This window comes from Anabrus simplex, chromosome 1, assembly GCF_040414725.1.
Source record: "Anabrus simplex isolate iqAnaSimp1 chromosome 1, ASM4041472v1, whole genome shotgun sequence".
Taxonomy (NCBI): domain Eukaryota; kingdom Metazoa; phylum Arthropoda; class Insecta; order Orthoptera; family Tettigoniidae; genus Anabrus; species Anabrus simplex.
The window spans coordinates 128,599,496-128,612,931 of record NC_090265.1 but is presented as its reverse complement, the minus strand read 5'-3'; the positions used below and the strand labels follow the sequence as shown (position 1 = coordinate 128,612,931).

At 41.1% G+C, this 13,436-nt stretch overlaps 1 protein-coding gene across 1 annotated transcript in view; it reads left to right on the top strand.

Annotated features, from left to right (window-relative positions):
- Positions 1-11,112, top strand: part of Dad (Daughters against dpp) — an 83,311-nt gene extending 72,199 nt beyond the window's left edge. Inside the window, exon 4 of the mRNA XM_067156935.2 lies at positions 10,287-11,112. Within this exon, the coding sequence (XP_067013036.1) occupies positions 10,287-10,804 (518 nt within the window). The 3' untranslated portion in view covers positions 10,805-11,112. The remainder of the gene's footprint in view (positions 1-10,286) is intronic.
- Positions 11,113-13,436: the final 2,324 nt, after the last annotated feature.

Genomic DNA, 13,436 nt, shown 5'->3' with positions numbered 1-13,436 from the left:
TGTAATAACATTTTTTGTTTTGTTTTAAGAATTCCTTATCAAACATTTGCACCTTACTTTGCAGCCACCCTGTTAGTTAAGGCTATTAATTGCATTATGTATTAAATATGGTAGTGAAGGTGGTGATCGTTGCTATTAGGAGCAAAATATTATCAGTTCCTCATAAATAACAGCTGGGGAAACAGCTCTATGGAGTATGAGAGTATTACATGAAGCGGAGGACTGTGAGAGGTTGAAAAACAAAGACTTTTTTTTCAGTTGGCTTTATGTCCCACTGACATAGATAGGTCTTATGAAGAGGATGCAATAGGAAAGGGCTAGGAGTGGGAAGGTCGTGGCCCTAGTCTTAATTAAGGTACAACCCCAGCATTTGATCAGTGTGAGAATGGGGAAAACACGGAAGACCATCTTCAGGGTTGCCAACATCAGGGTTCGAACCCACAATCTCCTGAATGCAAGCTCACAGCTACGTGCCCTAACCACATGGCCAACTTGTTCAGTGAAACAAAGACTCCTCTAGACCTTGTAAGCCTAATACTGTTGGGCTTGGAAGGAAATAGCCCTTTATCCCACAAAGCTTGAGACGCGATAGTGAGAAAGAGAGTTGGTTGCCGCTGAATTAGATACCCTCTCAAGTCTGAAATTGTACAGATTAGTTTCATTTGAAAGTAGTTAGTACTGGGTGCACATAATGTGAAGAAAATATATTCTCCACTTTCATTAATGATGATCATGTTATATTTATTTAGACCATAAATGCTTGTGTTATATGGTATATTTTTGTTTGCAAATTGTAGTGTAATATTGTGGAGTGCATTGCAGTGTAAGGTAGCAAATGTTTTTGCAAAAGTCATTAGCACTATACACACATGGCTAGACTGTGTTTGTGTTGAGTCTCAAGCTCTCTGAGACAGAGATTGAAGAGGTGGATGTGATTAGGACTTAGTTTCTGATGTTTCATCTAGGCAACCAGGTTCAAATCTGCGTGGATCCTTGGGTGGAATTTCATTTAAAATGACATAGCATCAGGAAGAGTATCCAGTCTTAAACTCCAGCTAAAGCCCATAATGAAGCATGGCGGCTGTACCAATACTGCTTGTTTGCATCCGATGCTCTGGGTACAGTAGCACACTAGATCTACAACAGTTGGTCAGTCCTTGGTGGTTCCTTTCACTCTAGTATTTTTTCTACAGTCTCAATAAAAAATTCTCTAGCCCCTGAACTGTCTGCACACATTCCATTCTGAATTTGCCTTCCTTTTATGTTTCCCTCATTTGAAGCACTCACAAATTCTTCTCTCAAATTCATCTTGTTATCAATCACTGTATTTAACAGTCAGTATTATTGAGAGCAAAATAAACATGACCAAAATGCCCAAGACTGTCGAAGATAGCATCCTCTATTAACACTAATCAGGGGGAAAATATGGAAGGGGTCCAACACTTTGAAAAATGAAGGCATTGGTCAAAGAAAGACACGGCCACCAAGGGCATGAACATGAAAGACTCCCTAGGCCTCCACACATACCATCGGGATCGGAGAAGAACAAGAGTTGACCAAGGGAAGTTGGATAAGATAGATGAAAGTGAGGAGCCTGGTACAAGTAAGTGTACAAAATGCCAGGACCCATGGTTGCCAACCCACATTCCCAAGTTAAGAACCGTTGGGACCCATTTAAGTCACCTTTTATGGCTGGCAAAGGATACCGTGGGTGTTATTCTACCGCCCCCACCCACAGGGGACTGGTCTTGTAAATTAGTGGTTGGCCCCTTATATTTGAGGATATGAGGTCAAACACTGTACAGTCCTAGCAGGGATAATCCTGTAACTTGAGCATTATATGACAGAAAGAGAAGTCAGTGATATCCAAATTCTGTCAAACATGAGCCACGAACGCACTCTCTAGAGGATCCAACCAACTTTCGGGATGAGAAACCAAAACAAACATTGCCAAGGTTACATGCAGATGTGTATTTCCTTAAGCCCCTCCCAAAAAGAAATTCTGGCTATTTGAAAAGTGCTCAAATACGCCGATCTCTTGCGTAACAAAATTTCGGGCAATTCGGCGTCTCCGAACACCATAAACATAGTTAGCAGGACGTTAAAATAACAAGATTAAATTTCGGTTAAAATCCTGCACTTGAAGGTGGTTTTCAGTGATTTCCTGTTTCAATTCTAAGTGCGTACTTGAGGATAGTACTTCACATAACTCATTCCCAGCCACAATTAATAACAAACGCACAATCAGTACAGACACCACAGTAACATAGATAAAGAGACATCCATTTCTTACATGAAATAACGATTAGAATTTAAAGTTTGAATTCCGGCATCTCTTCCCTCGTAGAACAATGGATTTGTAGTCCACTTTTTACAGTAGTAGTGCTGTTCTACAAACTGTCTTATCACTGAGATTGAAGTGCTTGTAATTAGCCTTGCTGCAAAGCCCAGTCTACAGCTAGAGGTCACTGGAAGAGGATGCAAACTTCTTCCTTCTGTGCCTTGTAAATATTATACTGTAGCCTAGATGCTGCACTAATTTCTTTGCAAATTAAGGTTAGGCAGTGTTGCTGTAAACAAAATTGGGAGATGTTTTTCTTAGACAAAATTGAGAAAAAACTGTGAATATCAGTATCAGGCTCGTTTTGTTGTCTTTCTTGTTAGAAATGCCATTTTTTTCGTTTACTATCTAACGAATGATGTTTTACTATTAGATGTTAGTCACTTCCCAAATTAATTTAGAAATCCATCAGGTCTTGACTGACTGGGAAGTCCAATTTAACTCGACTAGGCTACATAAAAAATTGACCAATAACGAATCTGAACTGTATTTGTTTGTATTAAAAAACAATACCCCTTGCTAGCTATATATTCAGTAGCGTTAATGTTTTTATATAAAAGAGGCTACCATGTCAGTTTGCGTACTACATCTATGTCGATGTTTCTTGAGGACCTGATTCCATCTGACGACTTAGCACTCAGTATCGGATGTCGGACATAGTTCGTGAAATATTTTAAAAGGAATGGCTTCTAAAAATAACACATTTATTGCATGAAAAGATGGTGAATGTTGGTAGCAATCGAACTTTTTCCTAAAGCAGACTTTTCGACGTAAAGATGACTAGCTCCGAGCGGATAGAATTGCATTGGAAGTGTTGAAATGTAGTCGGAATGTCTCCTGAGGGCGTTATTTGTAAACATGTAACATTGAGTTACGCAAGTCACCCAATATCGTAAATTGGAAGAGACTTAAAACAAAACGCGAAAATACTGCTCTAGCAGTGTCATGCCGCCGGTACAGCAATTCATTCCTTTTACTGAGGAATAGCGAGAGCTTGATCTGAAAATCCGAACTGATGGAAAACTAACAGGAAGATGCAGGTTAACGGAAAATATCCGGACATTGAATTATTTTATCAAAATGCCTCCCGGATACCATCTTATTAACTCTAATTTTAGAGTTATGATATTTTTATCATTGCCTGGCAATCCTAGGATGGAAGTTGTTCTTCGTAATTTATACGGTAAATAAAGTTGGACTTCATGTTAACGTTTTCATTGAGAAAGGAGATTTCGCAAGTTCTATACTACCGCAACCTTTTGTTCCACTTAGCGGGAAATGCGGATAATGTGTGTTGTTAGAGTTGTGGTATGTTGCACTTGTTCCACAAATCTTAAGAATTCCACAAAAAATCTTCAGAATGCCGTTTACCAAGATTGATCTCCATTGTCGATTTCTGGAAGCATAGGATGTGGTTTAGGGTCTGAAAACACGCGAAGAAATTTGTGAGTGAAGAATCTGTGGATATGTACTGAAAATCTCTGTATCTCTCTTCTTTCTTTCCTTTCCCTTCCTTTAAAACATCTCATTGGAGTGGTACAACAAATCGAAGTCTGTGGGCTGCCTAGTCATGGCGACGAAGGAGCGCTCAGTTAATACCGAAGGACGTTGATTCGATTCTCTATCGGTCGAAAAATTTAGAAACAAGCCCTTATCTTCCACCCCTTCAAAGCCCATCATGGTTTGTAAGGAGATGTCTTTGCTTTGCTTTGCAACACATCGAAGTAATTTCTAACAAAATTAAGTAGCTCTTATCATGTGGTAATAAGTGCAAGAAGTCTGGAAAAATCTTTTAACTCCTAATTTCAATGAACTGTTGGGAAACAGGGTTGGCGAGATTGTATTCTGAATGACTGCCTTCCATATCCTTAAAGGAATAGGTAACAATGCGATGGTCCTGCTTGATCACTGTCGGGTCCTCATATATTTTCTTATATTTTTTTCTATACTTTTTTACGGTCTACGAGGTACCACCTCGATGGATTATAGACTACCTTTCAATGCCTCTGCCCAAGGGCCTCTAGGAAATAAATTAAATTCGTCGTTCGTAATTTACAAGGGCAGTAAGCTTGTTTATATTCGAGAAAAATTTCGTAAGTTTTAATGTTAGTTGCTCTTAATTTTTGAAGTCCGCGTATTTCTAAAATAATGTCTATAATATCCAGTGTGATAACGACTGCAACAATTTATTGTTATAGAGGTCACACTTTATAATTGTGCCTGCTCAGACGTGGGAGAGCGGAAGTCAGCGGCGCCGGCGGCTAGTTCTCTACAAGTCCTTTGACCTATGTCTCAGTCTTTGCACACAGCGTTTGTACGTTTGTAGGATTGTGACACTGTGCGGTAAGTGATGTCGACTAAATCACTTCTCTTACAGGTAAAATTGCTGACCGTAGAGAAAGCCGCAGTGTTGATGGACTCCACTCAAAGTATTTTTACTTAAAAAAAAATCAGCTATTTTTTCTTCACAATCAGAACATAGTATTCCTCAACAGCTGCAGAAGTACTGTTCCGATCATTCTGGATTTAAAACAGTCATACATCTCTAATCGGAGTATTTCTTACATATAACTTGCACCGGGCGAGTTGGCCGTGCGGTTAGGGACGCGCAGCTTTGAGCTTGCATCCGGGAGATAGTTAGTTCGAACCCCACTGTCGGCAGCCCTGAAGAATGTTTTCCGTGGTTTCCCATTTTCACACCAGGCACATGCTGGGGCTGTACCTGAATTAAGGCCACATCCGCTTCCTTCCCACTCCTAGACCTTTTCTATCCATCGTCGCCATAAGACCTATCTCTGTCGGTGCGACATAAAGCAAATTATACATATGACTTGCGAGACATCTTCCTATCGAAACGCGTTTCTCTTCGACAGTTCAACTTTTAAAATTACCCAACAGATCCTGATTGTGGCCCGGTGAATTTTTCAGGGTATTTCAAACACGTTCTTGATTGTAGACCTGTTTGAAATGGAAGCAAGTAAGTTAGCAATTATACATGACTGTTGATACCATGAGTAGAACCTCCAGTTTTACATGGAATCTAAAATACAAAAATGTCATGTTTCATTTGTAAAATCCCACGTGCATTGCTCGGGATTCGAACCGGGTCTGCCTTGGTGAGAAGCCGGCCACTCGTGTGTCACACCCCTTCTAGAAAAGTTGTAGTGGTGTACGCCATAATTGTCAGCTCATTAGTTTGATATAATGATGGTGGCTTCCTTCTTTACATGTTGACATTTGTTTTACGGCTCACTAACTACTTTTACGTTTTCGGAGACGCCGAGGTGCCGAAATTTAGTCCCGCAGGAGTTCTTTTACGTGCCAGTAAATCTGCCGACAAGAGGCTGACGTATTTGAGCACCTTCAAGTACTACCGGACTGTGCCAGGGTCGAACCTACCAAGTTGGGGTCAAAAGCCAGTCCTTCAACCGTCTGAGCCACTCACATCGGCTCCTTCTTCACAAATAGTTTTTTTTTTTCCTATGTGCATTCTCTGCAACTTCAGCTAAATGATACAGCTTTCATGAGCATAAAACAAACTGCATACGTTTTAAAATAATAATCGTATAGCCTCAGCTACCGGGTGCTTGGGGACGTGGGAATTTTAATTTGACGCCATCTAGGCTGCCTGCTCGTCAATTTCGACGTTCCGTTTTATTCCATCAGATGGCAGACTAACGGGGATCTCTTTTGGGTGTGAGTTTTTAATTAATTTTGTCAGGTGAACACCTCGAAAGAACACAGACTGAACACACACTTGTGTATATGAAAGAGAATGTTATCAGTTTCACTATAAACTCAGATGCATATAAGTATAATACTAGAAATAGAACCAGCCAGTACCCAAAACCACACAAAACCAAGTTTTATGAATTAAGTTGGAGTTATCCAGGGGTACATTTGTTTAATAAATTGCCAGGTTGTATTAAGTGTGTTCAATCACGTTCAAAATTTAAGAAATCATTTATCAAATTAGTTTGTGACCATTGTTTTTATTCTATTGAAAAACATTTAGTTCATGAAAATAAACTTTAGTATTGTGTTTATTTGTGTTTCTTTACTATTGTATCTTTTTATGGTGTGTGTATTTGTTTGATTGTCTGTCACTGTAAATGTGATTATTGACGTGTCCTATATCACCGTATGATCAGTTGGTTGAAATAAAATACACTACATTACCATATGTGTCACCAAAACAATAATCAGATTGGCCAAATGATGTATCTTTCATTAGCATAAAACAAAACTGCATAGGTTTTTAAATAATAACCGTATACCCTCAGCTACCGTATGCGGACAATTTATTTTGACGCCATCTAGACTGCCTGCTTGTCAATTTCGACGTTCTGTTTTACTCTACCAGATGGCAGAGTAACAGGAATCCCTCTTGGGCAACTTATGGCTGGATTTTTAATTAATTTTGTCGAGTGAACACTTCGGAAGTACACCGTACGACATGGAGTATCGAATATAATTTTTGCCGCCCTTCAAAAATCCGACTACCTCTGCCGGGTTTGAACCTGCGATCTTGCGATCCGGAGGCCGACACACTCACTGATCCACAGAAGGAGTTCATAAATTAAATATGTTAATTAATACATTTTGAACTTAAGAAACTATGTTAGTGTTACCCATTACTTTTTATTCTTCCTTGAAAATTTACTCTTTGGAAAAAAGTAAAAACTAATAGAAATAAACCTCTTAATTTTTTAATTATATAAAATTGAACATTTCATCATCACGCGAAGCCTTTTTTCATTTTGTTATAAAAGTCTTGTAGAAGTGTCGTCTTTGGGACAAGAAAATATTTAGTTAACTCTCAATCTGTAGTGTTCATTTCTGTGTAGTCCCTGCCCCTCTTTTGATTAGGTACCCGGTCCTTGTCCCTTACCGGACTGCAGATTTAGACAGCAACTAGACTTTCACGGAAATACTGATAGTACTCATAATATTCTTATGAATTAAATACTTTGCGACAGGTGTATAAGTAAGGGGGATAAACTAATAAACATTACTAGATTTGCATCTCGATGTCTCTTTAGTTTCGTCATCGTAAAATACACAGCGCCTTATTAAATCACACTTCGAAACATGATCGCAATTCTGCGTTACTCGGAGTTCGAATTAAACTTTCAGGCCGACGTTCCAGTGTAATCCATGTTGGCTCAAGAAATATGTTATAACTTAGCTGAGGACATTCAGGCATTAACAATCCTGTTTAAGGCAGCCTAAAGACGCATTTAAATGTTAAAATAGGCACTATCAAAATTTGTATAAACTCGTATCAGCTTCTTCCGCTTTTACCACAACCTGGTGGGATCGCGAGTGCAAACTGTGATGAATATGTGGACTTCGCCCTGTTTCACGACCGCCGGACATTTCCGTCGCCAACCTGATGTAAAGGGATGTATTCAGTGTTTCTATTGTAGTTTGTAGTGTAGTGTGTATATGAAGGGGAGTGTATTGGGACAAACTGACATCCTATCGCCGAGTCCAGAGGAATTAACCAGTCGCGCTGAAAATCTCCGACCCTGCCGGGAGTCGAATCTGGGACACTCTGAACATAGGCCTTAACGCTGACCATTCAGCCAAGTAGCCGGACTTCGTATTAACTACTTAACTATTTAAGATTAAAATCACCTCCTTAACAGTGTTAAATGGGGATTTTACTGTATTTTGAAGTGGTACGGCTACTTGCCCGGTAGGTCGGGGCTTTTAGCCACATTTGGTGAATTCCTCTAGCTCGGGACTGGATGCTGGTGGTGATTATTAATTTAAGAGGAAGTACAACTAGACAATCATCCAACTAGACAATCATCCTGTATATAACACTGATCAAAGAGAAAAATGGAAGATATGGGCCAAAGAAAGACAAGGGCAACAAAGGGAGTGAAAATGAAAGACTCCCTAACTCTTGAATGCACTAATAGCGTCAGGTTGAACAAGAGTTGACCAAGGGAGGTCGGATAGAATAGATGAAAGTTGGGAGCCTGGCACAAGTAAGTGGAAGCAATGCCAGGACTCAATAAGGACCTCGTGGTCGCTAGCCCACACTCCCAAGTTCAGAGCTCGTGGGGCACCTTTTAGTCGCTTCTTACGATAGGCAGGGGATACCGTGGGCGTTATTCTACCGCCCGCACCCACAGGGGAATCGGGGATGGATGTTTGTGATTGTCTTGATACAGATCTTCACTTCATTTGCATACATCTCACACTACTAACCACACGGAAACGCGCAGTAATGATTACATCTTTCCACATTGGGAAGGCATCCGGCCGTAAGATTGGCCTTTATCCACATTAGTACTGAACCCAGATAACTGGGAAAAGACCAGGAAAGAACTATATATGGAGTGCTAGTTTGTTATCGATCTCAGTTCTGTGAAGACAGAATGAAACACTATTGAAACAACTTACTCTCAAACTACATAGTGTGTAGTGTGTATGTCTCAAGTCGTTTTGATGTAAACTTATGCTTCGTTTCAGTCGGGATATTTCTAAATCCTCTCAACCTCACAGGATCTGATCGGGCTATACTCTCCGCCGACCAACGAGATGCAACGAAGCAAAAATAAAATACAATTTTGAAAGAAAAAAAAGAGAGCATGTTTTAGGCGCTGTAACTTAGCAGTTACAGGAACAAATACGCATTCTAGGAAACATCCTCAGTTTATTTATGAATAGTGTAGATAGTTGCTGCTAATGAAGCGTTCTTGTACGGAGTTTTATGGCCTAGCATATGACCTAAAAATATCAATTATACATCGAATCTTTCTTTGGTAAAATACACATTTCGCTTTGAAGTGGTGATTCATGAACCATTAGAATAAGTACGGTATTTAAATACTTCCCTTGGCTTCATTTCCATCTAGTTCTTTTGTATATCACAGTCATGTGGATTTACACGATTGAGTACGGTATTAAAGGAAAATGTCTTCGATTACACTCGACATTTGAAATTTAAATAAGAGTACCGTACTTAATATCATTACTTGTTTCAATTTAAATTGTAGGAGGCTGATTTAGATTCATTATAGTAAGATGATCACGCTGTCCCCGCCTTACGTCTCACTTCGAAAGCACCGCGTACTTTAACTGGTAAGAAGTACACTTAGGTTGTACATCAGATTATCATCGTTAATAACGAAGAAGCAAGGCGCAGTATGGGGAGGTCATGGGTTCCGTGTTGATGCCGGCGCCAGACAGCTCGCTATTGATCTAGCCATATGAAGGATGTTGTAGTGTCCCCGTGCGCTATTCTCGGCCTGGCTGTGTCGTGTCCTTCATGTGTCTGCGATAAGCGAGCAGGCGCCACTCCACACAGCCCGTGGCGCCCGCCTGCCCGACACCGTAACCCACCTTCGTGTCTGTACCAGCGCCATTGTTTATTTCGTAAAGAAGAGCTATATGAATTTACCAAATGTTGCACGGGAAAAAAGAAGGTTCATGTGAATGGAGAATCCGGCAAGCAGGCCCGTCTAGACGGTGAGTTGCAGGTGACAGGTATCGATCAGGTGGCGCCAACTACATTGATGAGCAGCCCGGCGCCTAATTTTAGGCATGACCTCAGCAGGCAGGCCAGGCAGCGAGCCAACTGCAGACAGGCCGCCACGCCCCGCCCTCCACACACGTCGCCGCATATTAATTAGCCTCGCTAGTCCCCGCTCTGAAAACATAACCCCAAAGTGTGACAATGCAAGGAAATTCAAAAACTAGCCGACCTGTTTCATTGAGGAATGCATGTGCCAGCAGCAGCACGAGCCTAGCGCGCCCTGCTCGTCTGACGTCATGCCTCACTTTTGTGAATGGAATCTCGCAGGCTGGCGCCACATGCCATCTGGTGGCGGCCGCGAGGATCACGTCGACCTTCACCCTTGGTCGATAGCGCGGCGCCAGTCGCCAGGGCTGTCCAACATTGTTAACATTTTGATTTCTGTTGTTGCAGGTGAGAGATCAGGACGTGAGTGGTGCAAGCTGGCGTACTGGGAGCTGGCGACGCGTGTGGGTCGTCTCTTCGCCGTAGAGCTGCCGTCTGTCAACGTCTTCACTTCTCTGCCCCATGGAGACGGCCTGTGCTTGGCCACCCTAGCGCAGCATCATCCGCCTCCGGGACACGATTCCGTCCGCCGAACGCGCGCAAAGATCGGCTTAGGGGTTACATTAAGCCAAGAAGGGGATGGCGTTTGGGCTTACAACCGTTCGGACGGTCCCATCTTTGTCAACTCGCCCACCTTGGACGATCCTGAGTCTCGCACCCTTCTGGTGTATCGTGTACCTCCCGGTCACTGTCTCAACATCTTCGAACGGGGCAAGGCACAGTGCAGGCAGCTGGCTCACACCGGCCCTGTGGACCCTAATTCAGTGCGCATCAGCTTTGCCAAGGGCTGGGGACCCAAGTACTCTCGCCAAGAGGTTACAGCATGTCCCTGTTGGCTGGAAGTTCTCCTTGCTCCTTGCAGGTGATACAACGTGCAATACAAGTCATTCACAGTGCCTTGGATTTGTAAATAACGAGAGAAGAGGGATGTATATTGTGCTCAGATTGCCGGTTCACCAATCTGCCTTTACCTTGATGGCAGCTGGCTTAGTGCTGTATACTGTACCAAATAATACTCATGTATTAAACCAGCACGTAGCTGTAGGGTAAATACCCCAAGGTACGGTTGACAATCATGTATATATTGTATATAAGAAACCGATAAAGGGTGCTCACTGCATTGTATGCACGTGGACACCCCTGTTTATATTAAAACTGCAAATTTTAAACATAATATTTGTTTTATTTTTTAAACCTACCTTCACATGCATCATCACCCTTCAGTGTAGAGATGTAGACAGTTATACTTATGTCTCCTTATTTTGGTATTCACCTCATTGCTAGAAAGACACTATAACTGAAGTCATTAGAAAAAATAAATCAGAATGACCTTTGAGAGACATGCCACTGCGATCATGAAAACAGGGGTGTGGATGTTTTTCTACAATAAAAGAAACTATAATAATCTTTTTGCAGACCAGTTCTAACCATGTAGCTGTCTTTTTGTTTCCTACATTTCTGCAAGTGTATAGACAAAGGTACAAAGAGATGGGTAATAGAATGGAAGAAGCAGTAATTGGTCAGCATGAAAAATATGGAACAAAATCTGAGAACTTTGGAAATATATAGAGGGATCTTGTAAAAAGCAGTCAAAATTGAGCCCTCTGTCCCCGAGGTTAATGGAATTATGTTAGCCTACTGGATAGGACTGAGGATTCCAATTTATATCAGTCAAGCACTGATCTGCATTTAGGGCAGTCCCCCAGGTGGCAGACTCCCTATCAGTTGTTTACCTTTTCTTTTATTATGTGTATGTATGTATGTTGGGTATTCAGCCCGAAGGCTGGTTTGATCCTCTGCAGCTCAGCCAACAGCTGCCATAAATAGCCTAGGCGTCACTAAAGAGGCATACTAGGGAAATGAGGAGTGAGGTAGTTTCCCGTTGCTTTCCTCGCCGAGCCACCCATTGCTATTACATATCAGTCTGCCAAGCCCACTGAAATGCATGCACCAACCGATTCTATGAGCGATATTTTCACACCATTCATAACAGGGACTGGCTGCATAAGGAATGGTATTACTAGCATCACTCATACCTCAGTCACTTTCATATTGTCAAAGCCAAAGATGAGACTGAGACAGGTCAATGAAAGTAACAAATTTGATATAGCCCATACCAGAAGACATAGTGCACTGTAAACACTACACCTTGCCAGCAAAGGCATTCTTTTATTATATAAATTTTTAAAAAATGAAAATTTATTGAACACCTCCTTTAGTAAATTATTCCTATAATTACAAATATTTGCCCCAATTTGTCCTTGTGAATTCCAACTTTATCTTCATATTGTGATCTCTCCTACTTTTAAAAAACACCACTCAAACTTCTTTGCCTGCTAATGTAATTCCATACCATCTCAGAACATACCACTTACTTAAGCAGCTCGTCTCCTTTCTCTCAAGTCTTCCCAGCCCAAACTTTGCAACATTTTCTTTTGTCTGAAATCACCCAGAACAAATCAAGCTGCTTTTCTTTGGATTTTTTCCAGTTCTCAGATAAAGTAATCCTGGTGAGGGTCCCATACACTGGAACCATGATCTTAATTGTGGTCTTACCAGAGACTTAGGCCTATATGTCCTCTCTTTTACATCCTTACTACAATCCCTAAATAACCTCATAACTACACAAAGGGATTTGTACCCTTTATTCACAATCTCAGTTACGTGATTACCCTAATGAAGTTTTTTTTGTTTTTGCAAGTTGCTTTACATCGCACCGACACAGATAGGTCTTATGGTGACGATGGGACAGAAAAAGGCTAGGAATGGGAAGGAACCATCTGTGGTCTTAAGGTATAGCCCCAGCATTTGCTTGGTGTGAAAATGGGAAACCACAGAAAACCATCTTTCAGGGCTGCCGACAGTGGGGTTCGAACCCACTATCTCCCGAATACTGGATACTGTAAGAAGATGTACAATATTAGAAGGATCCACCTTTCAATACTTCGTTGTAAGTTGAACTAAAAAGAAGTCACAACTTGTTTATTGGGACCGGTTTCGACACATTACAAGTGTCATCATCAGCCAAATAGTAAAGTAGGGCAAGATATAAAGATCTTAAAACAACTAATACATTGAACACAGGCAAAAAATTAACATTGATTCGTATCATAGCAATTCAGTTAATGTCCAAAACACAATGATCGCAGTCAATACGGAACGATCATGAAGTTTTTAACCTTACTGGATACTGGTCGCACTTAAGCTATCGAGCTTGGTGATAAAGATCATTCCTTATATTAACAGGTAGGTATGTACAGTAATCCCCATGGGGCCATTCACCCCATCAATGCAGTAATTAAAACAGAGGACTTTTCCTCCTTATGAAACTCACAACCTGACTTTTCATGCCATTTACCATCATGCCATTGCCTGCTGTCCATCTCGTATAACACCATCTACAAAAAGCCTTATCCCTGATTCCACATCTTTACTCATATCATATATCAGAAAACATAAAGGTCTAATAATACGGTAAGTAAAATCTAAATGACAAAA